Genomic DNA, 26,602 nt, shown 5'->3' with positions numbered 1-26,602 from the left:
CTTATTATGTTTTTATATGTGCTGCAAACTGCCCAGAGTGGCTGGGGAAACCCAGCCAGATGGGCGGAGTATAATAGTAGCAGTAGTAGCAGTAATAATAATAATAATAGTTGTTGTTGTCAAGGGCTGATGTTTGATTTCAATTTGGTCGATACAAGAGACGTCTGGACTTCAAATTTTAAACAAATTCACTTACTGACTGCATTCTTCATCCAGGGATTTGGAGAAAGCCTATATGGGAGTTACCCCACTTTAGCTAGGGAGGAAGTGGCTGGCTCAGGACCACCCAATGACACTCACTGTTGAGAAATAATCTAAACCCAGTGTGAGGAATTCAGGGGAAATCAGAATCAGGACTGTTTCATATGCTGCAATTCTAAACGAGTGTTGAAAAACTACAGAAACCCAACTTGGTAAGAACCTCAACTTTATATCAAAAGGTAATGCAATTTTACTATTTCTCGTGGATGAAATACCTAGTTTCTGTGCAATATCTGGAAAAGTCTCATACAGACAAACTCATGGAAGCTGTCAACGGCTACTAGTCATGATGGTTTTATGCTCCCCTCTAGGGCTGGAGGTGCCATGCTTGGGAATACTAGTTGCCGCAAAGAACGGCAGGATGCCCTCAAGTCACCGGTGTGAAGTGGGCTTCACAACCGTGTCTGTCCATTGTGAGAAAAATACACTGGGCTGAACTTCAGGGCTGTTGCTGTGTCTCAAAGAGCCGCTGTCAGAGGAAAGGATTTCCATTTCTATATAGTTCCTTTCTGCTTCCCTTGACGAGCAGAAACAGAATAAAAATTTCAAAATAAAAGCATTTGCGCAATTTATATGGGTCATGAAACTGAGGTTTTAGTGTCACAAGTAGGACTAATTCTAATCCAGGATTTAGACATTGGATGGTGCAAGGAGATATTATTGGTGGGTAGCTGAGAATTCTTTGTAGGAGACCCTGTCCCTCAGTTATTTAAAAATGTCTTACTCTTCATTGGAAATGCCATTCCAGGGTGGGTGACACTTGCACAAGTTTCCAGAGTTCACTCTGTGCGCGACTGTTAAAACGGTTAAGTCTGTAGGGAAGACAAACCCTTGGATTAAACTCTGTGTTCGCTTCGGCAGAGATGCGCTTGGCATTTTCTTTCAGTCCTCCATTCCCCATCAACGTGGGGATTACTGTGCTCCTTTGCAGAACACTCCAATAAGCTGTGACGAGGAAAAACCCAAAGATCATGTGCTTTGCAGATTCTGCAGGCTGGACTAGTGTTCCCCAAAAATAGGAGAGCTGAGACATACTTGTTTTTTTCTGAACTGATGCCCAAAGAACTAACTTGAGTGCGGAGATGCAATAGCCTCCTTTGAGCAAAGACTGGTAATTCTGGCATCTCCATGTACTAAAAGGTAAAGGGACCCCTGACCGTTAGGTCCAGTTGCGGACGACTCTGGGGTTGCAGCGCTCATCTTGCTTTATTGGCCGAGGGAGCCGGCGTACAGCTTCCGGGTCATGTGGCCAGCAGAACTAAGCTGTTTCTGGTGAACCAGAGCAGCACACAGAAACGCTGTTTACCTTCCCGCCGGAGCGGTACCTATTTATCTACTTGCACTTTGACATGCTTTCGAACTGCTAGGTGGGCAGGAGCAGGGACCGAGCAACGGGAGCTCACCCCGTCGTGGGGATTCGAACTGCCAACCTTCTGATCGGCAAGCCCTAGACTCTGTGCTTTAACCCACAGCGCCAGGTATAGCTAAAAGATCCCTATCACAGCTGCTTCACAGGGAGAAGAATTACTTGTCTTCAGATGAGGCATGCTCAGAGCCTTATAAGGCTTTTTAAAAATTCAAAAATTTCCAAAGAGTGGGAGCAAAGTTGCCTTAGGGTCATTGCCTCGTGAAATGGCTCATCAGAACCTGCTCACATAATAAAGTTTGGAGTATGCAGTTTGTTGCTGCTGCTGGCTTTCATCTCAGACGGCAGGGTGGGAATATCCAAAAGAAGCAGGAATGTAGGTTTGAGCCTACCCTAAACAAGGTACACCAGGAATGAAGAGTCTTGATCTGCAGAGTGCCTTGTGCCAACTCCTTATTCTCCTTGACTATTGCCTAAATTACTGGAAGGCAGCTCCAGATAGAATCATAGAAATGTAGCGTCGGAAGGGACCACGAGGGTCATCTAGTCCAACCCCCTGCAATGCAGGAATCTTTTGCCCAACTTGAGACTCTACCCCACGATGCTCTACCTACTGAGATGATAATGTACAAAACTGCAGGCTCAAGCTGGATGGCTGAAAAGTCTAACTGGCTGTGGGAGGCCAGGGAGTGAAAGCTAAGTTTCTCAATGGCCCACGTAACAACGTAAAATCTGTGTAATCTAGGCAGGAACGGGAAATGTATTAAATAACAATGTGCAAGCACAGGAAAAAATGCAGGGTGTTGGACTGGATGCAGAATTTAGTTTCCTGAGAATTCAAAAAACCCCGATCCCCACCCAAAAACCTCTCTTTGTGCAGCCGTAAGAACTAGAAATGTGCTTCTCTCCGCCCCCCGTGCCCCCTTTAAGGGTTGAGTCTGTGGGAAATGCCTGGTGTATCTCCAAAGCCAAGGTAAACAATTTCCAGTGGCCAGGGGTTGGGAGTGAAGTGCTCTGCCCAGGTCTTTGTCATCTCTGCATAACATGTCACTCCACCTCCAAGGCTGGTGAAACATAATTATGTAAAATAATCAAAGATTTGCATATACAGGTTCCAGAGTGTATCTCCAGTTCTGATCACAGTTCTGTAGCGGAGGCTACGCCTTGCATATTCCAGGTCCATGCGAGACAGTGGCATCCTTTAAGCTTCCCAAAGGAAAAGGATTTAAGAACAACAACAGGGCACGGCATGTCTTCCATCGTCATTAATCCATACGAGCGAAATCCAGAGCTATTAGCCATGTGAGGTGAGAGTTGAAGAGGTATGTTTACGCCTCCTCTACCAGCTGCCCGGGTCTCCTTAGTCCCTCCCATACTCAGGGTCTGGGATCGAATCACCACAAACTTAAGACTTTCAAGGCCTTCCTGATACTGTACTCCTCATCGCCTTGCCACTAGGCAAGGCTGAGCCCTGGGCCGTTTGTGTTGCAGATACCGAGTCCAAAAGCAGCTGCGCTGAAGGGATGCAGCTGGCAAGACATTGCTTCCTGGGGTCGGGGCTTTCCAGACCCCTTTCTGGGGTCTCCATCTTGCATCTTTCTGCGACTGCGAACCAAACGCCGGAGTCCGTTTCTGTTGCCGACAGGATTTGCCAGGAATCCTCTCCGCCATTTTGCTTCTCGATTGGCCCGGCCCAATTACTCGATAGTGACTGCGATGATGAGGGCGGACTCCTCCGCCCTCCTTGGTGGGTTGACGGGGTTTTCCAACGGCTCCAGAGCAAGCGGGTGGCTCAGAGCTGCGGGTTCCTGCACAGGCTGCGGAGGCCCGGCAGCCACCTCGGGGTGACTCTTGCTCTTGTGTGCGGTGACGTTGTCTTTCTTCTCAAACTTCTTGCCGCAGAGGTCGCAGGAGAACTGGTAGAAGGAGTCCGCGTCGTGCTTCTTCATGTGCCAGTTGAGGGAGGCCTTCTGGCGGCAGGTGAACCCACAGATCTCACACCTGCATCAAATATACAAGAAAATGGGGTGGTGATGCTCATCCGCATGAGGGGGTTCAGGGAACTCGTGACTGGACAGCTCCATCCCCATATACTAGGGGATATGTGTTTTTAGGACCCACCATATTCCTATGTCTTGTTTTGACTGTTTTATTTATTTATTTTTAATTTCTTTTTATGGAGTTTCAATTAAATCACCCAAAAAAAACCCCAAAACAAAAAACAAAAAACGAAACAACAGTTTCAGAAAAAAGAAGGGAAAACAAGAAAGAAAAAATATCCATACATAACACCAAAAAACATCAATTTCTGTTACAGTTCTTTGTCTTATTCTTTAACCCTTTATATCTTTAGGTATTTAGATCTTTCTTCTACGCACCTATTGACCTCCTTCCCTCCCGATTTCGGGCTTCTTGATAAAAAGAAATTTTCTTTTTTCTGCAGCTAATAATTATTGATGGTTTGCGCATCGTAAGGTTTATATCAGACCTGCTATAGTTTTTAAATTTCTATAGTTTCCTTCAATATATAGCATAAATTTATTCCAATCACTAATAAACTTTGTATTTTTTTGGTTTCTAATTTTTTGCGTCATTTTTGCTAGTTTGACATATTCAAATAATTTTGTTTGCCAGTCTCTAACTGTTGGGGTATTTGAACTTTTCCAATTTTGTGCAATTAATATTCTGGCCGCTGCTGTCGAATATTGGAATAATGTCTTATCTTCTTTTTTAATTTCATCCCCAATTATTCCTAGTAGAAAGGCCTCTGGTCTTTTAGGGAAAGTATATTTAAATATTTTTTTTAACTCGTTATAAACCAAATCCCAAAATTTCTTCATTTCTTCGCAAGTCCACCACATATGGTAGAAATTGCCTTCTTTAATTTTACACTTCCAGCAGGCCTTATTTCCTGTTTTGTACATTTTTCCTAGTTTTGCTGGTGTGATGTACCACCTATACACCATCTTTTCCAAATTTTCTCTGAGTGTGACGCTTGCCGTAAATTTTATTCCATTGTTCCATAATTTCAACCACTTTTCATATTCTATATTGTATCCCAAGTCCATTGCCCATTTTGTCATGACCTCCTTTATTTCTTCGTCTTTGGTATCCCATTCCAATAACATATCATACATTTTGGATAATAACTTGGTTTTGCCTTCAATTATTCCTATCTGAAATTTGGATTTTTTCTCACTTATCCCTACTTTTTTTATCTTCCATCCATATTGCGTTTATTTGATGATATTGCAGCCAGCCTGTTAATCTTTCTTTCAACTCCTCATATGTTCTCAATTTCCAGCCGCTTTCTGATCTTATCAGTAGGTCTTCGTAGGTCAATCTTTCTCCTTCCATATTTGCTTTTTTAGTTATTAAAATGCCAATTGGTGATAACCACCAGGGTGTTTTCCATTCTAAAAGTTTTTTATTTTTCTCCCAAACTTCATATAATGGTCCTCTAATAATATGGCTTGAAAACCCTTTATGTACCTTTTATTTATTTAGCCACAAGTAGGTTGTTTTAACTGTTTTAAATATTGAATTTTAATTTGCTGCAGCCTACCCTGGGAGCAGCTGGTGAATTTATCGTCTTCCAAAGCAACTACTCTATTCTGAACTTAAAAATGGAAAGCGTAATGCTGGTGGTCAACAAAAGAAGTTTAAAGATTGTCTCAAGGCAAATCTAAAAAAATGTACTATAAACACCGACAACTGGGAAACACTGGCCTGCGAGCGCTCCAGTTGGAGAACAGCCTTTACCAAAGGTGTCATGGGCTTTGAAGACACTCGAACTCAGGACGCAAGGGAGAAATGTGCTAAGAGGAAGGCACACTTGGGAAATCCACACCATAATCAACTCCCACCCGGAAACCAATGTCCCCACCGTGGAAGGACGTGTGGATCCAGAATTGGCCTCCACAGTCACTTACGGACTCATCGTTAAAATCGTGTTTATGGAAGACAATCTTACTTGGCTACGAGTGATCGCCAAAGAAGAAAAAGCATTATTAATTGTTCTTATTATCAGTAGTACAATACAACAGTCCTTACTGTAAGGGTTTTTCTCCAGTGTGGATTCGCCGGTGGATGATCAAATTGCTGCTAGTTCGGAAGGAGCGGGCACAGAACTCACAGATGTAGTCCCTTTTATCTGCAGGGAAGAAAAAAGTAGGTCACTGGCTATTCTGGGCCCAAGGTAACAAGCTTATATTGCAGTGAGTGTCTAATAGTTTTCCAAATATTAATCTTTTAACTACGACAGTGTACACATACAAACCCCTGTTACATATATTGGCAGGCATCCTAAGTCTCTCCCCCCCACCCCAATTCATGTAACAAAGGAGATGATTTCTGCCAACTTTCCCCTTCATCTGTTGAGCACCATATCCCATATCAATCCCAAGGATCCCCCAAACCCCAAGAACAGATTTGGGTGGGGGATTTTTTTGGGGGGGAAGCACAGGAGGAACACAAAGGCAGGATAGCATTGTTTTGTGAATGTTAACACAATTCCGTTAATGGAAGGAGAGTTAGGTTAATGGAAGGAGAGTTAGGATCCAAATAACAAAAATGCTCACACACACCCACACACCAAATCCCAAATCAAAGCAGTTCAATGGAGAACAAACCTCTGAAAATGTTTCAAGTATCTTTCAGTGGCGTAGCGTGGGGGGTGCAGGGGGGGCCGGCCGCACCGGGCGCAACATCTGGGGGTTAGGGTTAGGGGGCGCAAATCCACGGGTTAGGGGGAGCAAATTACTTGCCTTGCCCCGGGTGCTGACAACCCACGCTACGCCACTGGTATCTTTCAAGATACACCTATATCTAGCAAGACAACAAAAGCGGATTTTGCAAACCTCTATGGTTATGAAAGTAGGGACGCAGGTGGCGCTGTGGGTTAAACCACAGAGCCTAGGGCTTGGCGATCAGAAGGTCAGCGGTTCAAATCCCCGTGACGGGGTGCGCTCCCATTGCTTGGTCCCTGCTCCTGCCCACCTAGCAGTTCGAAAGCACGTCAAAGTGCAAGTAGATAAATAGGTACCGCTCCGGTGGGAAGGTAAACGGCGTTTCCGTGTGCTGCTCTGGTTCGCTAGAAGCGGCTTAGTCATGCTGGCCACATGTCCCGGAAGCTGTACGCTGGCTCCCTCGGCCAATAAAGCGAGATGAGCGCCGCAACCCCAGAGTCGGCCACGACTGGACCCAATGGTCAGGGGTCCCTTTACCTTTTACCTATGGTTATCAAAGGACTTACAGTTCGAATTTGGAAGGATAAACTATCTTATTTATATCTATATCTACCTATAATTTCACACCATCTTTCTTTGGAGTGAATAATTGTGCATTGGGCAATGTTTTCTGATCTTGCATGCCATGTTGCCATGTTTCTGTGAGTCTCACACTGCCAATCTGAAATCCTCTTGATAAGTCTGAAGACTAACTCAATACCCTGAAATGAAAACCAACCTCAAATAATAGCTGTGGGGCCTGCCCAAATATATACCTCTAGACACCATAGTATGTGCTTCTACATAATTTGCTCCCTTCTGGGAGCAGGAACTTGAACCCGTTCAGGACCAATCTATGGCTAGCTGCTCTCCACATCATCTCCCGGATGGAATAAGTGGGCAGGAAAGGGTTCGCCGAAGGCAAGTTAAAAGCACTTCAAGAGCTGGGCTGGTAGGGATCCTAACCAGGTGGGATCCTACAAGAATCCTCACCGCTGTGCAGTTTCTCGTGCTCCTTAAGGTGCTTCTTGAAGTTGAAGGACTTGCCGCAGCTGGGGTCGGAGCAGGTGAACGTTTTTTGGTGAACATGCTGGTATTTCTTGTGGTGCTGAGGGAGGCAGAAAAAGAGGTCAAAGTGGAACAAAAACTCTGCCTTCTGCAACAAAGCTGCTTTACAAAAACAGAGCAAAGCAATCTTCCTGAACAGATAAAATGCATCACATAATTGCGTGACAAACTGCAGTCTCAGAAATGTGCCCGTCCGCTGCCTCTTTACATGGCTTTGATGAAGCAAGGTGGGACTTTGCTGTGGTAGGTTTGCTGCCCCAGGGAGCTTTGCATGCCCACCACCTCCAGCATCTAAGGTCCCTACGAGGAGGGCATGAGGGACCATGCCCAAAGAATGATCCTCCACAGTTCTTTCTGCCCATATTGCTGGGGCATCAAATCCTTGAAGGGGTGGGGCTCCCATGGAAATTTTCTGCAGTTAACTAGGGACAGGGGACGCGGGTGGCGCTGTGGGTTAAAGCACAGAGCCTAGGGCTTGACGATCAGAAGGTCGGCAGTTCGAATCCCCACGACGGGGTGAGCTCCCGTTGCTCGGTCCCTACTCCTGCCCACCTAGCAGTTCCAAAGCACGTCAAAGTGCAAGTAGATAAATAGGTACCGCTCTGGCAGGAAGGTAAACGGCATTTCCGTGCACTGCTCTGGTTTGCCAGAAGTGGCTTAGTCATGCTAGCCACATGACCCGGAAGCTGTACGCTGGCTCCCTCGGCCAATAAAGCGAGATGAGCGCCGCAACCCCAGAGTCGGCCACGACTGGACCTAATGGTCAGGAGTCCCTTTACCTTTTAACTAGGGACAGAGTGTGTTGAAGCAAAAGTCAGACGTTCCAGAAATTCTGCAAATGCCATCTTGGCAGTCAAGATAACCCTACAATTATTTGGTGCTAGAATGAGCACCTAGATGTTGATATTCACTTGTTTTGAGATATGGTACCTGGCTTGCTTTGATGCTATGCTTATCTGTGGGCCCTGGGATGCTGGACTCTCAGCCTAGAGAGGGGAGCTATCTGTAAGCCTTGGACGGTTGCCACCTATATGGCCTCACAGGTCAGGTGCATCGATGGGAGGTTCTGGCCAAGCCAACATACGTTTAACGTATTAGCACTTTGCAGACAAGCCCTGGCGACCTCTCACTGTGGTGGCGTCTGTCCCAAGACTGTAAAGGCAGTGAGGTTCTGCACACTGTGTTGTAAGTTGATTTCTTTCTTTAATAAAACGCTAAGACTGGTCATTCTGGCGTTTTTGACATCCTCCTTTGGCCTCCCTGCCTCAAACCACTTGCGCAGGCTCTCCTTTGGGTCTACGGTTCAGAAAATAAACAGTTTGTGTGGACAATATGCTGGTCCTCAACTAAAGGGACGCGGGTGGCACTGTGGTCTAAACCACAGAGCCTCTTGGGCTTGCTGATCAGAAGGTTGGTGGTTTGAATCCACCCAACAGGGGTGAGCTCCCATTGCTTCGTCCCTGCTCCTGCCAACCTAGCAGTTCGAAAGCACCCCAGTGCAAGTAGATAAATAGGTACCGCTGTGGCGGGAAGGTAAATGGCATTTCTGTGCACTCTGGTTTCTGTCATGGCATTCTGTTGCACCAGAAGCGGTTTAGTCCTGCTGGCCACATGACCCAGAAAGCTGTCTGCGGACGAACGCCGGCTCCCTCGGCCTGAAAGCGAGATGAGCACTCAAACCCCATAGTTGCCTTTGACAGGACTTAACTGTCCAGGGGTCCTTTATCTTTTTTAAAACTTTTGGTCCTCAACTTCACTAAACCTGTCTAATCCTCTCTGATCAGCTATCAATATGGTGGCCTTTCCTACTGCTATGCGAGTGGTCATACAGTATGTTCTCCACCAAACCGGATTTCCTAAAATTACAGAATTTTAGAGCTGCAAGGGACTGTGGAGGTAATCTAATACGACCCCTTGCTCTGTGCAGGAATCTGCAAATGTATATCTTGTTTTTTGTTTAACTGCCTCCTGCAAAGGAGACCTTATCACCTCCCGAGGCAGTCAAATAGTCCTGGCTGACCAATTCACGTTCCCTCAGGATTTGACCATTTCCCAGTGCTCCGTGTCCTCTCTCTGCCCTTGTGCTTGGGGAAGTGCTTCCTGCCACTGATCCATCACTTACGTTCAAATATTGGCGGTTGGAGAAGATCTTCCCGCAGCCATCATAGTCGCAGAGGAGGATCTCTCGCTTGGCTGCCTTCCTGCAAAGAAAGGCAGAGGAAGGAAGAGGAAACTCAGGTTCAACCCCTGGCATCTCCAGGCTCCCTTTTCTTAAACCCAGAAGAGCTGCTGCCAGTCAGTGTACACAGTACTGAGCTAGATGGACAAATGGCCTGATTCGCCACAAGGCAGCTTCTTATGCCAAGCGTCAGGCACTGGATTACTCAAAAACAACATGGTCAGATGTCAAATACAGTGGTACCTCGGGTTACAGACGTTTCAGATTACATACACTTCAGGTTACAGACTCCGCTAACCCAGAAATAGTACCTCGGGTTAAGAACTTTGCTTCAGGATGAGAACAGAAATTGTGCAGCGGTGGCATGGCGGCAGCGGGAGGCCCCATTAGCTAAAGTGGTGCTTCAGGTTAAGAACAGTTTCAGGTTAAGAACGGACCTCCAGAACGAATTAAGTTCTTAACCCGAGGTACCACTGCACTTGGCCAAGTATTTTTAAAGCGTCAACTTTCTCAGAACAGCATAAATATATTTAAGCAGCTGATTTTTTTAAGGAGAACTGTGGGTGAGATTTAGTAGGTGCAATGGAATTCCCCTTCCTCCCTTCTAGAGCTCCTGCCTCTCTTTCTATTCTGGAAGGTTCCCTGCCACTAATTGAAAAATGAAAGGCAGTAGTTAAAGGTGCTTTTAAAGGTGCTTGTGCTAAGTTGACAGCTGGCCAGTTCTTCAAGCATCACCAGATTCATGGAATATTTGACCATGGGCAAATAATAGGGATTCAATAGATCAGTCCATTCGTCTAGTATGACAACCTTAATCTAACCATGAATTAGAGGCCTTCTTCCATGGTCCCTACGCTATGGCCAACTTCTGGGGAGGTTAAAGGCGTGCCCTTTGGGCTCAAAAAGCCAACGGACCAGCACCCACCTGATTCTCTTTGGACCAATCTGGGCCACATCCTCATCACCAGGCTGTGCCCGCTTCTTGCAACTGTACAGGAAGAAAGAAGCTTGGTAAGCGTAGCAACAAAAGGGTCTTCCCTGTAACAACAAAAGGGACCCTTCCACAGAAGGGTCTTCAGGCTGCCGCTGTGGCAAGGATGAAGGAAGCAACCGTCTTTAAAAGTGGTGGGGAAATGGAAGGGGCACAGTGCCGGATTTAGGTAAAGGTAAAGGGTAAAGGGACCCCTGACCATTAGGTCCAGTCATGACCGACTCTGGGGTTGCAGCGCTCATCTCGCTCTATAGGCCGAGGGAGCCGGCGTACAGCTTGTGGCCAGCATGACTAAGCCACTTCTGGCGAACCAGAGCAGCACACGGAAACGCCATTTACCTTCCCGCCAGAGCGGTACCTATTTATCTACTTGCACTTTGTGCTTTCAAACTGCTAGGTTGGCAGGAGCTGGGACCAAACAACGGGAGCTCACCCCGTCGCGGGGATTCGAACCTCCAACCTTCTGATCGGCAAGTCCTAGGCTCTGTGGTTTAACCCACAGCGCCACCCGCATCCGGATTTACGTATAAGCTAAACAAGCGATAGCCAGTGTGGTGTAGTGGTTAAGAGTGGTGGACTCGTAATTGGTGAACCGGGTTCACTTCCCCGCTCCTCCACATTCAGCTGCTGGGTGACCTTGGGCTAGTCACACTTCTCTGAAGTCTCTCAGCCTCACTCACCTCACAGATACAGATAGGTAGCCGTGTTGGTCTGCCATAGTCAAAACAAAAAATTTTTTTTCCTTCCAGTAGCACCTTAAAGACCAACTAAGTTAGTTCTTGGTATGAGCTTTCGTGTGCATGCACACTTCTTCAGATACACAGATACAGCCTGTGTATCTGAAGAAGTGTGCATGCACACGAAAGCTCATACCAAGAACTAACTTAGTTGGTCTTTAAGGTGCTACTGGAAGGAAATTTTTTTTTTTGTTTCACCTCACAGAGTGTTTGTTGTGGGGGAGGAAGGGAAAGGAGAATGTTTGCCGCTTTGAGACTCCTTAGGGTAGTGATAAAGCGGGATATCAAATCCAAGCTTTTCTTCTTTTTAGGGTCCCACTCTCTTGGGGGCCCCCAAAAAAATTAAAAGAAAAAAAACACCTGGATGTACATTTCCAAAATATAAAATAAAAAACAAATAAAATAAAACCTACATACAGCAACAGGGTTTTGTGTTGTTGTGTAGGCTCCTATGATGTAAGTAATGGGCCCCACCTGCTAGCCTGCTCCCTAAAATATCACTAGTTTGCTCATTTCTATATATAGGGTGCCTACATTCTGCATGGACTGGTTGTATGGCAACATGTACAAATGGTTTTATATACCTATTAGCTCCATAAATTACCCTATAGCATATATTCAACACACAAAAACAGCGACAATTTGACAAAGGACCCCTGGACATATAAAGGGCCCCATTACCTTCAGTAGCTTAGGGCCTCATCAAACCTAAATCCAGCCCTGTAGGGGCAAAAGCTTGTCTGCTAAATACCGTATTTTTCGCTCTATAGGATGTACCTGACCATAGGACGCACCTTGTTTTAGAGGGGGAGAACAAGAAAAAAAACCTCCCCCTCTCTGCTCAGCACCCCTTCAGCAAAGTGGCAGGAGAAACGGAGCCCCTTCCATGTCTCCTGCCGCTTCGCTGAAAGGGCGTTGCGCAGAGAGGGGGAGAATTTTTTTCTTGTTCTCCCCCTCTAAAACAAGGTGTGTTCTGTGAGTTCAAGGTGCGTTCACCCGAAGCCTCTGGAGCACAGCGGGTGCGCACCGACCCCTCTCGCTCTCCAGGCTTCAGCGAAAGCAACACGAAGCCTCCGGATCACAGCGGGAGCGCTCCCTCTGCGCTTTGGAGGCTTCGCGTTGCTATCGCTGAAGCCAAGGAGCCTGCATTCGCTCCATAGGACGCACACACATGTCCCCTTAATTTTTGGAGGGGAAAAAGTGTGTCCTATAGAGCGAAAAATTACGGTACTTGAGCCCTGAACAGCTGCTCTGGCCACCCAGGAACCAAACTAACTTGACAGGATGCAACACCACTGCAATGCTACCGGACTCTAAAGGATGAGTGGCACCCCACAAGAGCTAATCAGCTGTGCAGTTTCACAGTGCTAGACTAGGACCTGGCAGACCAGAGTTCAAATCCCAGCTCAACTGGGCACTTCACAGACTCTCAGCTTAATGCACCTCACATGGTTGTTGTGAGTTTTAAAATGGAGAGTGGGGAGGACCAGGGAAGCTGCTTTGAGCTCCTTGGAGGAAAGATGGGATAGAAAAGTCATAACAAGAATGAGAACAGCAATGTTAAACTAGAAATGCTTGCACAGTCCTTAACTGGTGGTAATGCCCTGCAAAACCCATTTACCTGCCCAGGGAAGGCTGATAATTCTCATCTTGCAGGTCATCTGTATATACCAGATTGTCTTCCTCTCTTTCATCGTCTTCCTGCTCTGGTTGGTCAGGCACAGACTCTGGCGTCTCCTCTGACAGAGGCAAAGTGCTGCAGAGAATACAAAATAATTAAAATAAAAACTAAGTGAGAGGGTACAGGATGCAAAGATCCTTCTACGTAAAAAGGGGCATTGGTTCATACAGTTCAGCCCTTCCTGACATCAAAGGCAGGAGGGTTTCCCGTAACTGCTAAGCTTACTGACAGATGCCTGCACAGTCTTTTTCCATGAATGTGTTATCAAGGTTGCTGTGGAGGTGGGCAACTTCAAAGTGCCTTGGAGACAAGTCAGAAGGTCAGCAGTTCGAATCCCCGCGACGGGGTGAGCTCCCGTTGCTCGGTCCCTGCTCCTGCCCACCTAGCAGTTCGAAAGCACATCAGAGTGCAAGTAGATAAATAGGTACCACTCCGACGGGAAGGTAAACGGCGTTTCCATGCGCTGTTCTGGTTCGCCAGAAGCGGCTTAGTCATGTTGGCCACATGACCCGGAAGCTGTACGCCGGCTCCCTCGGCCAATAAAGCGAGATGAGTGCCGCAACCCCAGAGTCGGTCACGACTGGACCTAATGGTCAGGGGTCCCTTTACCTTTACCTTTTAAAACTCCATTACCTAGAGCAGAAACCAACAGACCCTATGCAAACAACAACAAATGACAAAAAATGCTTTAAAAAAATGTATCAACAGATATATGGTTCATCAACACACCAGGTATACATATCACCAATGGGTGACTGGGGAGCATAGCAATTTTGTGAACGCCACAATCACTATTTAGCCGACCCTTGTAGCCAGCCTCTGCTGTGAAACAGGAAAGCCCAATTCTTCCTGAGCTCAGTCATCTGAGGAAAGTTGCATGTCCTGCCAGAAAAGGGGCGAGTGGAGATCCACATTGACATTCTCACTCAAGGGTGCCCTGAGAGAAGGCAGAAGTGAAGAAGCCAGGCCAGGGAGCTGATGCCATGTGCTCCTGAGAAGTCCCTCGGTCAGCCTGCAGAAACTCTGCTGGTCTGCGTTTTGCACCATTTGTTTGCTTTATTATTTTAAAGTCGTAAACTGCCTCTTGTATCTAGGCAGCCAGGCAGCATGGAAACTGACCTTTCAGGTTCTGTGACTTCTGTGGCAGCTGGAATCTCTTCGGAGGGAGTCGCTGCAAGAGAAAACATTCACAGTCAGAACTGGGTGAGACAGCCACAGAATGTGCATACATAGGAACACAGGAAGCTGCCTGATACTCAGCCCGGCCAATGGCCCATCTAGGTCCTCTAGCTGTCTAGGGTTTAGGGCAGTGGATCTGTCCCAGCCTAGCTGGGGATGCTAGGGACTGAGACTGCGGCCTTGTGCAGCGAAATCAGCAGAACTGCATGCTTTGTAACCTGGGAAATTAGGGGGTGTTCAGTCGGCGAGGAACAATGAAGAGGATATAAAAGACCCCACTGAAACCACAGTCTAAACCAGGAACAGTTCGAAATTACAGTCGTACCTTGGTTGACGAATGCCTTGCGACTTGAATGCTTTGGCTCCTGAACTCCGCAAACCCGGAAGTGACTGCTCTGGTTTGCAAACGTTCTTTGGAACCCGAATGTCCGACATGGCTTCCGACTGGCTGCAGGAGCTTCCTGCAGCCAATCGGAAGCCAAACCTCGGTTTCAGAATGTTTTGGAAGTTGAATGGACTTCCAGAATGGATTCCGTATGTTCTTTGTGAATAGAGGAGTCTTTCTGCTATTACATAGGCAGATGTTTTCCCCATAAAGAAACCCCCCTCTTTAATACCAGCAATTTGCTTTTTTGTGTCAATAAGGTACAAGATGTTTTCTAACCATCATCGCCTTTGTTATTCCAACTCAATTACAATTAATTCAAGCAATTACCATTTAGAAAAGAATATACAGAAATTACATGGACATGTTATCAAAACCTACATTGCTAATTAACAGATCCTTTCTGGTAAGTGTCTTTCAAATAAAATGAGATGCTACATTTCCCTTTGCTTTCCTTTAAAAACCTGTGGCAGGCTTGGTAATGATAATAATTCCTTAAGCATGCCCCCCTCCTCAAATAGCCCCCAAAGGGCATATAACAAAGTTATCAATGACAGAATCCTACCTGCAGGATGATAATCTAAATACATAGAGAAGGAAGAACAAAAAAAATGAGCTAGAAATTCATACGGATTCTCTGTGGTTTCTGATTATTTGACAGTATTGGAGGAAATTTATTAAATTTCTCGGTAACCAAAAGGATGTGAAAGGCATGCTTTGCAGACCATATTCCACAATTTGTAACGTAATGGTGCTGGCTTATTTAAGCAAGCTGAATTTATTACTGTACTTTTCCGTGTATAAGATGAGCTTTTTTTTAACTCTAAAATAAGGTTTTAAAACTGGGGGCTTCTTCTACATGGGTAGTGGGTAGGGGTGACGGGTGATTGGTTGCAGCAGCGAGCTGCAGTTTGTCATTGGCGATTTTGTGTGTGATTGGTGGCTGCGGCAAGGGGTTCTTTGTATTGGCTCCTGCTGTGTTAAATGGGTGCGTGATTGGTTGCTGGGTCAATGGCTGTTGTGGATTGGCTACTACTGCGGCAAGTTTGCTTGCTGTTTCTGGCAGAGGCTTGTTGCAGATGCTTGTTGCAGACGCGAGCGATTGTCAATCTCTGTCAATCCCCTCCTCAAAAAAGCTCAAAAACTTTGGGCCAGCCTCCCCCCAAAAAGCTCCACAACTCTGGGTCATTTTCTTAAATTGGAGTCCCCCAAAATAGGGGGCGTCTTATACCCGGGGGCGTGTTATACACGGAAAAGTACGGTACTTCACTTACTGGGCCAGCCCTGTCCAGGCTGCTTTTACTTTCAGGTGCACCCAACAACTGCATCTCACACTCCAATGCAACGCCCTCCTATAGCCTCTAACCCAAGCGGGGCCTCTTCGGTCCCTAACCATCCAAGAAGAAGAAGGGTTTGAATTTGATATCCCGCCTTTCAAACCCCTTAAGGAGTCTCAAAACGGCTAACAATCTTCTTTCCCTTCCTCCCCTGCAACAAACACTCTGAGGTGAGTGAGGCTGAGAGACTTCAGAGAAGTGACACTAGCCCATGGGTAGGCAAACTAAGGCCCGGGGGCTGGATCCGGCCCAATCGCCTTCTAAATCCGGCCCACGGACGGTCCGAGAATCAGCGTGTTTTTACATGAGTAGAATGTGTCCTTTTATTTAAAATGCATCTCTGGGTTATTTGTGGGGCCTGCCTGGTGTTTTTACATGAGTAGAATGTGTGCTTTTATTTAAAATGCATCTCTGGCTTATTTGTGGGGCATAGGAATTCATTCATTTCCCCCCCAAAATATAGTCCAGCCTCCAAAAAGGTCTGAGGGACAGTGGACCGGCCCCCTGGTGAAAAAGTATGCTGACCCCTGGACTAGCCCAAGGTCACCCAGCAGCTGCATGTGGAGGAGCGGGGAAGCGAACCCGGTTCACCAGATTACGAGTCCACCACTCTTAACCACTACACCACACTGGCTCTCAGGTTCAAGGACTTCCCTCCAGCATCCTACAAGCAGCCAGCCCCCTCACCTGTCTCATCGGGGTTCTGCTCGCTCAGCAATCCCTCCTCCTCGCCAAGGACCGTTCCGCTGCCAGGAGAGAGGCACGCCGATCTCTCTCCGTCCGCACCGTCCTCCCCAACCTCTTTGGAAGATGGCTCTGCCTCGTCCACTGGGCTTGGTGAGTTCGAAGCGAGCGCTAAGGAAAAGGCATGGGCTGCCGCCGCCCTGCGGAGGGAACGCCGGCGCCGGATGATGCGGGAGGGCGGGGGGCTGGGCTTGGAACGCACAGCTTTCTCCTCTGGACACCTGGAGGCTGCCTTGCAGGGGGACGGAGGGCACGTCTGCGAGGTGAGGGGGCTCCAAGAGAAGGTGTGACCGGCCAGGCACTCCCATACCATGCTGCTTGGGACTTCTTTCTGCTCCAGCAACAAGGGCTTCACATTAGGGATGAAGCCACATTCCTGGCTGTGATTGTGAGAAAGGACGACGAGGTGCTGCAGAGCGTCAGGAGGAAGAGGCTCGGAAACAACTTTGGAGCTATCCTGTCCTGGGAAGAAGAAAGGGGAAACCAGCATGACACAGGCTTTCTACAAGGGAACCAATATCCCCATGTATAACTCTCCCCTGTGGGACGCGGGTGGTGTTGTGGGTTAAACTACAGAGCCTAGGACTTGCCGATCAGAAGGTCGGCAGTTCGAATCCTCACGACGGGGTGAGCTCCTGTTGTTCGGTCCCTGCTCCTGCCAACCTAGCAGCTCGAAAGCACGTCAAAGTGCAAGTAGATAAATAGGTACCACTCTGGCGGGAAGGTAAACGGCATTTCCGTGCGCTGCTCTGGTACGCCAGAAGCGGCTTAGTCATGCTGGCCACATGACCCAGAAGCTGTATGCCGGCTCCCTCGGACAATAAAGCGAGATGAGCGCCGCAACCCCAGAGTCGGCCACGACTGGACCCAATGGTCAGGGGTCCCTTTACCTTTACCTATAACTCTCCCCTACACACACATGCATGCAAAGATTCCACCTCCCTACATTATAGTCCTAAGCGCAGGGTTTTACTTCTGTGGTGAGAATGCTTGACATTGGGGTGTTTCAGGGATAGAAGTGCATCACAGCTGAGCTTAGAAAAAGTAAAGCATGTCTATTGGATGCTGCTAAGTCGCTTATTCGTTCCTCCCTCACCCTGCAAAAAAAGAGAGTTCAACTGAAACAATATACGCAAACTTCATAATCCAAATTAAGTCTTTTGTTCAGCCACATCCAGCACCCAAAGGTCATGTCGAAAGGGAAACAGAAGTAAGTCCTCTGCTAATTTGCAGATTTTGTGTGAGATTAACTTGATCTACGTAACTGTTTAATGAACTCAAAGGTTGACACAGCGAAGCAGTGAGCTTACATGCTATACTACATTTTTATTAACAATTATTACAGGGCTGATCTACGCCTCCAGAAAAAGCTCTAGTCTGTTACCTTCTCCAATGGGTTAATTTTCTATGTGCAGGGTTTTATATATGAGGGGAATAATCAGTTGAGTTACCTGTATTACATATACTTGCAGTATAGAGGGTAAAAATGTAAAAGATTGAGATCGGATGTACATGAAATGCCCTGCAGCAAGTACATTAACCCTTAGAGGTAGGCAAAATAACACAGTGACCGTTAATTAACCACAATAGTAAATGGCTGTAAAAAGTTTTTACATCTGTAGAAAGAGAAAAAAATCTGCCATCTTGGCCCAAACCAGTAGTAATAGAATTGATTTTCACCACCTGTTGGGAACTTTAGAGCCGCTACTCCCAAAGTTGAGGCTTGCTCTAGTTTCAGAGAAGTATCACAGCCCCCCCAAACTAAAACTTGCTCTTTCTTTTTTTGTAAAGAGCCTGTTGACACACGTTTTAAAGAAATACGCGTCTATTGCATATCCATGACAAATTACAGTGTGAGTCTTTTGCTGGCTGGAATCAGACTCCTTCCCCTTTTAACAGGGATACTGTAAACGTTTGCACAGATTGTTGGAGCTTTTGAGAAAGCCTGTCCTGCTACGATCTCCAGTGACTCAGGTAAGCCCACTGCCCCCCCAATTACCATGTGAAACATTTGTCCAAGTGGGCAAACAGGCTATGCGGTTAAAAAAACCCACCCAAACACATTGTACTTATCTGCCAGACTACTGTGAGATCACTTTAATTAATACTAATAAAATGCCTTTTCTACAGAGAACCTGCAAGGATTCTTACCTGTTTTTGGAACTGAGCCTTGTGAACTGTACCTGAATGAGAAAGAGAAGAGGCAGGAAGGTGAGCAGGCAAAATACAGGGGTCTGCACTTGATTCGCAGCAACTGCTTTCCTCAATATTACTGATGAAATAAGAAGATGAGCATTTGCTAGAGCAGGGCTGAGGAATCTATGGCCCTCCAGATGTTGCTGGGAGTCCCATAAGTCAACATGGCCAGTGTTCAGGAATGACGGGAGTTGGACTCTTGACAACATCCCAAGGGCCATCGGGCCACCATCGTTGCTTCAGGGATTTAATCTCAGGCCAAATTTAAATGCGACATCAGATATGTAAATTGACTTCCCTATGTGAGGTTGCATGCACCATATGAATGCGCTATCAAACTCTGATAGCTACCGGCAAGACCACTGGAACAGAACATTTTGTCTGGATCCCTTCACAGGTAAGTATTTTTGTATATCAAAGGCATTACCTTTAAACCAGGCCTTGGTAATCCCTGTAACATCCAGGAAAATTACCGTATTTTTTGCTCTATAAGACTCACTTTTTCCCTCCTAAAAAGTAAGGGGAATGTGTGTGTGTCTTATGGAGTGAATGCAGGCTGCGCAGCTATCCCAGAAGCCAGAACAGCAAGAGGGATTGCTGCTTTTGCTGCGCAGTGATCCCTCTTGCTGTTCTGGCTTCTGGGATTCAGAATATTTTTTTCTTGTTTTCCTCCTCCAAAAACTAGGTGCGTAGGACAGTAGGTCCATATTATCTGTGTATTGCAAGGGAGGGTGGGGGAGACAAGCGAAAAGCGAGACACAGCAGTTTGCTTAAAACCAACCATCTCCATCTCCCACGAACCTGCCTGGCTTTTTGTCAGACTTGCCACTTCTCACCTGCACATATCCAGTTACTTCAGCGCATGCAAATCTAGCACTTGACACACAGGCAAAACAGGCCAAGGAATAGGCGGGTGGAAGTCCAGTTCTCCCTGAAGCAGCTTCCTCACCTGTCCAGCAGGTACTTGGCCAGCTGGGAGTGCAAAGAGAAGCCCAGCTGCTCCTTCAGCTGACACCACTGCTCCAGGTGGCTGCCAATCCGGATGCGGCACTTGCTTCGCCGCGCGTCCAGCTCCTTGCGCTTCTGCTTGCGAATCGTTTCGGAGGCCCGCTGGCGGCCCTGGCGCCCGTGGTCCATCATCTCCCAAGTCGCCTCGCTGGAAAAAGGCAATGGGAGTTGTGATCCACAAGGAACTCCCAACTGAGCCACGCAAGCAAGAGGGACACATGTTTCCTCCATCAATGGCTGAGCAAACTCTGCTGGTCCACCCCACTCCCTCGCCTAAGGGTCTTCCTCAGAAGGCACTGCTGCCTGCAAAGGGGTCGCCAAAGGGAACACCGAACGGTTTTAGCTGGCGGAGAAGGCAGGAAATATCCTTGCATGTTCCTGAAGCCACATTCTCTTTTGCACACTTTCATAATGTGATTTTAGATTTGTGTATTGGAGGATGGGGTGGGGTGTTTATGTTATGTTGTAAATAACATTCCAATAAAAATTTAAAATAATAATAATAATAATAATAATAATAATAATAATAATAATAATAATAATGTGATTTTAATGTAAAGGTGTTTTGGGTAAGCTGCTTTCAGAGCTCATCAGGATGCAGAGACCTGTCCTTGTGCTGTCAGTCTCTAAAGTGCCACGCTACCTTTCAGAGGTTACATATGACCCAAGTTCCTTTGTGTACACTCCCAGGAGACCATACCCCTTTTACCAGGGGTCAGCAAACTTTTCCAGCAGGGGGCTGGTCCACTGTCCCTTGTGGGGGGCTGGACTATATTTTGGAAAAAAATATGAACAAATTTCTATGCCCCATAAATAACCCAGAGATGCATTTTAAAAGGACACATTCTACTCATGTAAAAACACGCTGATTCCCAGACCGTCCACGGGCCGGATTTAGAAGGCGATTGGGCTGGATCCGGCCCCTGAACCTTAGTTTGCCTATCCATGCCTTTTACCATGCACATGTCTGCTGCTAGATATTGCATCCTAAACCCCCTGGCATTCCCCCTCTCCCTATTATTACTGGAATTTGACTATGCCACTTCTCTATCTTGTGAAGCAGCAGGTGGGTCAGAATCTATTGGGCGACCTCTCGGTGCTTTGTGAAAGACTTGCAAGACTTCCTCCACCTGTTTAACAATGGCAACTGCAAGATGGTGGTGGTTTCTTCGGAATCCCTGAACTGCCACAACTCAGAAAGAGATTTGTACTTTTATACTTGTCAGTCCAGTCTAAGGCTTGGTGTGTGAGCAACGGGTAACTTGGCTCTTCCTCTGGACTGTCGTTTTGCAACTGGCTACTCGTTCAGTCCAATATTTTGGACCATTTGGGTGCCAGTTCCTTGTGGCAGGGGTGAAACTAAGCCTGATTTCACCCAGGGCAAAGACCCAGTTTGACATGCGCATTTGTGTACACACAGAGGCTGGGAGCCTCAATGTCGCCCCTCTAGAGGCTTCACCCGGGACAAAAAACGTGGCTAGACCGCCCCCCCCCCCGTAGCTACAGCTCTGCCTTGTGGATCAGTATTTTGCACTATTGGGATCCCAGTACAAAAAATAAAAAATGAAGTAAATCCTGATGTCTGCCCATCCTTGCTGTACAGAAATGAATGGCCTTTTCTTGCCTTAACAAAAAAAAAAAAAAAAAAAAAAGGAAGAACAGAACAGAAAAAGGAGGCAAAAACAGCAAAAAGCACAAATGGATTATCTTGAGGTTTAATGTTACAGGAAAAAAGAAGAGTACTTTTCTTGATGAAAGAAATTGACTATCTCCCCCTTGGAATAATAAAGATCAGAATCGAAGCATGATAGATTGGAAGGGACCCCCCGAGTCATCTAGTCGAACGCCCTGCAGTGTCCTCCCTCTATAGTCTTCTGGGTGTTACAACGTGTCTGTTCTTTTGGCCCACACAGCGCAGAGATGCGTGTGTGTGTGTGTGAATGGGGGAACCTGCCCAGCGCCCCCCAACTCGTGCCATTCTCGTGCTCCGCCAACGCTGCCGCTCCTCCCCCTCGAACCCACAGTCCCGCCCCTCCCTCTCCCTCAAGCCAACGGCTGCCAAGCCCCTCTCGGGCCGCGGCCAATCAGAGGCCAGCGCGCAGCGGCCGGGGGAGGGGGAGAGGAGCGCCGCTTTCCCTCCGTTACCCGCGCGCCCCTCCTTCCTCCACCAACCGTCTCGCTCAGGCTTCGCTCCGGAGCGCCAGCTCTCTCGCCGCCGTCCACTCCATCTCCCCGCGTTGGTGCGGGCAGCGCCGTTCCGTTGAGGACTCCCTATGGATACAGGGGACGGGGGAGGGGGCCCACCGCGAGGCACCGTGGCCCCTTTAAGAGCGGCGAATGCTCCTCCTCCGCCCCTCGCTCTTCGCTGACACACGAGAGGAAGAGCGGCGAAATATGGCAGCTGAGGAGGAGGACGGGAGAGGGCGGGGCGGAGAAGCCCCCTTGCCCTCGCGCGCATGGTCACGTGGTCTCCCCGCTGGGTCCCCGGTGGTTCATGGGAGTTGTAGTTCACTCGTCAACGAGCGTAGGGCCCGCAGGCCGCTTGGCTTTAGGTAGAGCGACGTTGAATGTGGGCAACCGCGTGTCTTTTCCCACCTGGCAAATGATGCTGGTTTTAACTTCACAATCTTTGTTTTTATCCTCCAGTGGTCCCTGCCATTGGCATTGGATTTGAATCGATTTTACGTATGTGCTGTAATTGTTGGTTTTTTAATGGTACACACACACACAAATTTCTCTATTTTTTAAATAGTAGATTGCTTCAGGATGCCTTATGGAAAGTGACACCCATTCATGAAACAAATATTAGACACAATTTTGTGAACTCCTCAATTTCTGAGAAAGGTAATTTATTGTGGCTTAACTGCATGTTACAAAAAAAATGTCTGCCAATGTGACATAAAGGCTGACAGCTTCAGCCCGGACGTGTGGAATCCCTTGCAGATGACCGCAGTGCCTGCAGACAAGCAGTCAGGTTGTGTAGACACAGCAGTGGCCAGGGGAGGAATGTCCACTGGGAGAAGTGCAGAGAGAAATGCCATGTGCATCTGTAGCAGCACAACTGGACACCTTCATCTGCCCCAGCTGCAGCAAAACGGGTCTCTTCCATATCAATCTCTACAGCAAAGGCAGATCTAGGGGAGCACAATCAGTTCAGTCCCAGCAGGAATGGAGCTTCTGGTACGCCTGTGGATTTTTATTACTTTCTATTGGATCAACCAATGACAAACCTAGACAGCATCTTAAAAAGCAGAGACATCACCTTGCCGACAAAGGTCCATATAGTTAATGCTATGGTTTTCCCAGTAGTGATGTATGGAAGTGAGAGCTGGACCAGAAAGAAGGCTGATCACCAAAGAATTGATGCTTTTGAATTATGGTGCTGGAGGAGACTCTTGAGAATCCCATGGACTGCAAGAAGATCAAACCTCTCCATTCTTAGGGAAATCAGCCCTGAGTGCTCACTGGAAGGACAGATCCTGAAGCTGAGGCTCCAATACTTTGGCCACCTCGTGAGAAGAGAAGACTCCCTGGAGAAGACCCTGATGTTGGGAAAGATGGAGGGCACAAGGAGAAGGGGACGACAGAGGACGAGATGGTGGGACAGTGTTCTTGAAGCTACCAACATAAGTTTGACCAAACTGCGGGAGGCAGTGGAAGACAGGAGTGCCTGGCGTGCTCTGGTCCATGGGGTCATGAAGAGTCGGACACGACTAAACAACTAAACAACAACAATGGATCAATGTGACCTAAAGACATGTGTTTTCTGGTGCCACGCTACCCCACCAACTGGGTGATTTGTACAGCCATGCAGCAGCCACAGAGGTGTGTTTTGTGGTGCCCTGCTGCCCCACAGCCCAACTGACTGGTGCAGCAGATGGAGATGTTAGGGGCCCAACAACACCTGCTTAAATTTGGTTTCAATCCTACCCACTGAGCAGTGAGCACATGGGGAGTCACAATCTCCCCTGCTGGCATACTGGAGAGATGAGGATCAGAGATGCCCATTATGACGTGCCAGAGTCTGATTGGATGCCCAGGCAGCACATTGTCTACTCAATAGGATAAGAGCAGGCCCCTCAGTTGAGCACCAGCCAGCGTATGACAGCCAAGCTCAGAGCAATGGTGGCATCCTGAGGTGGAAACTAGAACCAAAGGAGACAATTAGAACAATGGCTGCTGCTTACAGAACAACGAGGAGGAAGACCCGCCTTCCCAAGAAAACGAAACAGACGATTCGGAAAGCCGCACATAAGAAGCTCCTGCCAAAGCAGAGGAAGCCAAATCTGAAGCAGGGGCGGAAGGTGGTAGACCAGGTGACGGCACCTGTAAAACAGGACGTGAAGCATCCCTGCGATGAGTTCATCTCTAAAGTGTTGAGTCAGCTGCACCGCGACAGGGTGCCCATATCGACCAGGGCCAAAGGGAAGATGATCACCTTTATAAGGAGGTTCTATAACAATATGACTAACCACGCCAAGAGCAGCAAGAAAGCCCAGAGGACCTCCACCATCGGCTCGCGGGAACTACACAAAGCACTGAAAGGTGTGCTGCGCAAGAATCAAGCTGCGGAGTTGGTGAAATCCGTCCGCAAAGTGACACGGCGCCGATAGGACAACGTTCGTCCCAGTCTCCTTTGGCTGGCGCAAGTGAGATCCACGGGGGAGAAGAGACGAATGCGCCAGCCTTACAAAGCAAGACAAAAACCCACCTGATGAAAAGTCCTGATGCTACCCTAAAGATACCGAGAAATACTTCACTTTAAAGAAAACAACATCTCACAGGAGCACTGTGTTGATCACCATCCTGACTAAACTAAGAAGGGTTCTGAGCTGCAGAAGAATCCCTGCATCTCCGGAAAACCTTTGGGAGAAGAAACATCTTATTCTTAGGAATATAATAAAATGGGATTCTACCAGGATCTTTAGCTTGGATGTGGTTTCCTTTCCTTCCAATAAAGCAAGGGGTTTAGGGTTACCGCAGAAGACATTTAAGGGGTAACCATCTTTATCTGGGAAGTAGCCAATGTAACACCAACTTTAACAAAAGGGAATTTGGGCTGGGGATCCTGGAAATTACAGGCTGTTTAATGTAACATCTCTCACAAGGAAAACTGGTCGAAAGTATTGTTAAGGATAAAATAATCCAGCATTTAGAAGAAAAAGCTTTGCTGAATTAGAACCAGCATGGCTTCTGCAAAGATAAGTCCGGTCGCATAGCAGTCTAGTTAATCTAAAATAGGAGCAGAGGTTCTTTTGTAGGCAGGGCCAGCCCAAAACATTTTGGCACCTGAGGTGAACCACAAAATGGTGCCCCCACTCCCACCAGGGAAGAAGTGGGGAGATGGTATGTGTGCTTGCTGGCCTGGGCTTCCTTCAGTGGAAGCAGGTATGGAGCAGCTGGTCGGGTGCCAGGAATCACCTGGCTTGTGCAGCATCAAAAGACATGCCTCTTTTGATGCTGTGCTTGCCAGGAGATCTGCGGGGCACCGCCACACCACAGGATGTGGATCTTCTCATACTGTTCTACCCATCCAACCAGGTGATTCACCCAGCAGCCAAAGTGGCATCTCTTTTGGTGCCCTGCTGCCCCACAGCCCAAATGACTCGTGCAGCATTGCAGCCATGCCAGCCAGCCCAGTGGAGATGCTAGGAACCAAACAACTCCTGCTTAAATTTGGTTTCAATCCTGCCCACTGAGCAGTGAGCAAATGGGGAGTCACAATCTCCCCTGTTGGCATACAGGAGAGATGAGGATCTGAGATGCACATTATGACGCGCCAGAGTCTGATTGGATGCCTGGGCAGTGCATTGTCCGCCCAATAGGATAAGAGCAGGCCCCTCAGTTGAGCATCAGCCAGTGTATGTCAGCCAAGCTCAGAGCAATGGTAGCACCGTCAGGTGGAAGCTAGAACCAAAGGAGACGATTAGGACAATGGCTGCTGCTTGCAGAACAACGAGGAGGAGGACCCGCCTTCCCAAGAGAGTGAAACAGACGACTCGGAAAGCCGCACATGGGAAGCTCCTGCCAAAGCAGAGAAAGCCAAATCTGAGCCAAGGGAAGCAGGGGCGGCGGAAGGTGGTAGACCAGGTGATGGCACCTGTAAAGCAGGATGTCAGGCATCCCTGCGATGAGTTCATCTCTAAAGTTCTGAGTCAGCTGCACCGCGACAGGGTGCCCATATCGACCAAGGCCAAAGGGAAGATGATCACCTTCATAAGGAGGTTCTACAACACTGTGTCCAACCACGCCAAGAGCAGCAAGAGAGCCCAGCGGACCTCCACCATCGGCTCCAGGGAACTACACAAAGCACTCAAGCGCGTTCTGCGCAAGAAACAAGTCATGGAGCTGGTGAAAACTGTCCGCAAAGTGGCACGGCGCCGTTAGGACATTTGTCCCAGTCTCCTTTGGCTGGCGCAAGCGAGATCTGCGGAGGAAACCTACGCAGCAAGAAACAAGAGAACCACCCATCTAATGAAAAGTCCTGACGCTACTCTAAAGAGACCGAGAAATTCTTCACTTTAAAGGAAACATCTCATGTGAGTACAGGGATCATCTACTCTCCATCCTGAGTATACTAAGAAGGGATCTGAGCTGCAGAAGAATCCTTGCATCTCCGGAAAACCTTTGGGAGAAGAAACATCTTATTCTTAGGAATATAATAAAATGGGATTCTACCAGGATCTTTAGCTTGGATGTGGTTTCCTTTCCCTCCAATAAATCCAGATATTAGGGTTACTGCA

The 26,602-nt window shown here is 47.6% G+C and overlaps 1 protein-coding gene across 2 annotated transcripts; it reads right to left on the bottom strand.

The window, feature by feature from the left end:
- Positions 1–410: 410 nt before the first annotated feature.
- On the bottom strand, positions 411–26,602 carry ZNF692 (zinc finger protein 692). 2 transcript variants are annotated; one of them, XM_083601416.1, is made up of 11 exons: positions 22,032–26,602; positions 19,801–20,007; positions 18,807–18,838; positions 16,599–17,117; positions 14,130–14,181; positions 12,951–13,085; positions 10,527–10,589; positions 9,545–9,623; positions 7,348–7,462; positions 5,681–5,780; positions 411–3,628 (listed from the first exon to the last, which is right to left on the bottom strand). In XM_083601416.1, exons 2-11 carry the CDS (start codon positions 19,989–19,991, stop codon positions 3,325–3,327), a joined length of 1,590 nt encoding a protein of 529 aa, XP_083457542.1. In that variant the 5' UTR covers positions 19,992–20,007; positions 22,032–26,602; the 3' UTR covers positions 411–3,324. The 2 variants fall into 2 exon arrangements, with proteins under 2 accessions (XP_083457542.1, XP_083457541.1); XM_083601415.1 differs by lacking the exon at positions 22,032–26,602 and adding an exon at positions 21,122–21,882 and having other exon boundaries at positions 19,801–20,003.

Source organism: Podarcis filfolensis (assembly GCF_964270895.1).
Source record: "Podarcis filfolensis genome assembly, chromosome: 2".
Lineage (NCBI taxonomy): Eukaryota > Metazoa > Chordata > Lepidosauria > Squamata > Lacertidae > Podarcis > Podarcis filfolensis.
Note: the sequence above shows the minus strand (reverse complement) of the source record. Positions and strands in the feature narration are given on the sequence as shown.

Bases quoted from the DNA above. Each gene is read 5' to 3' on its own strand.
- ZNF692 (XM_083601415.1), bottom strand. From the start codon at position 21,265: ATGCGCATGTCAAACTGGGTCTTTGCCCTGGGTGAAATCAGGCTTAGT. The intron at 17,118-18,806 runs GTAAGAATCCTT...TCTTCTTCCCAG, and splicing joins AGGCTCAGTTCCAAAAACAG to GACAGGATAGCTCCAAAGTT. The intron at 7,463-9,544 runs GTAAGTGATGGA...TGCCTCCCTCAG, and splicing joins CCAACCGCCAATATTTGAAC to CACCACAAGAAATACCAGCA.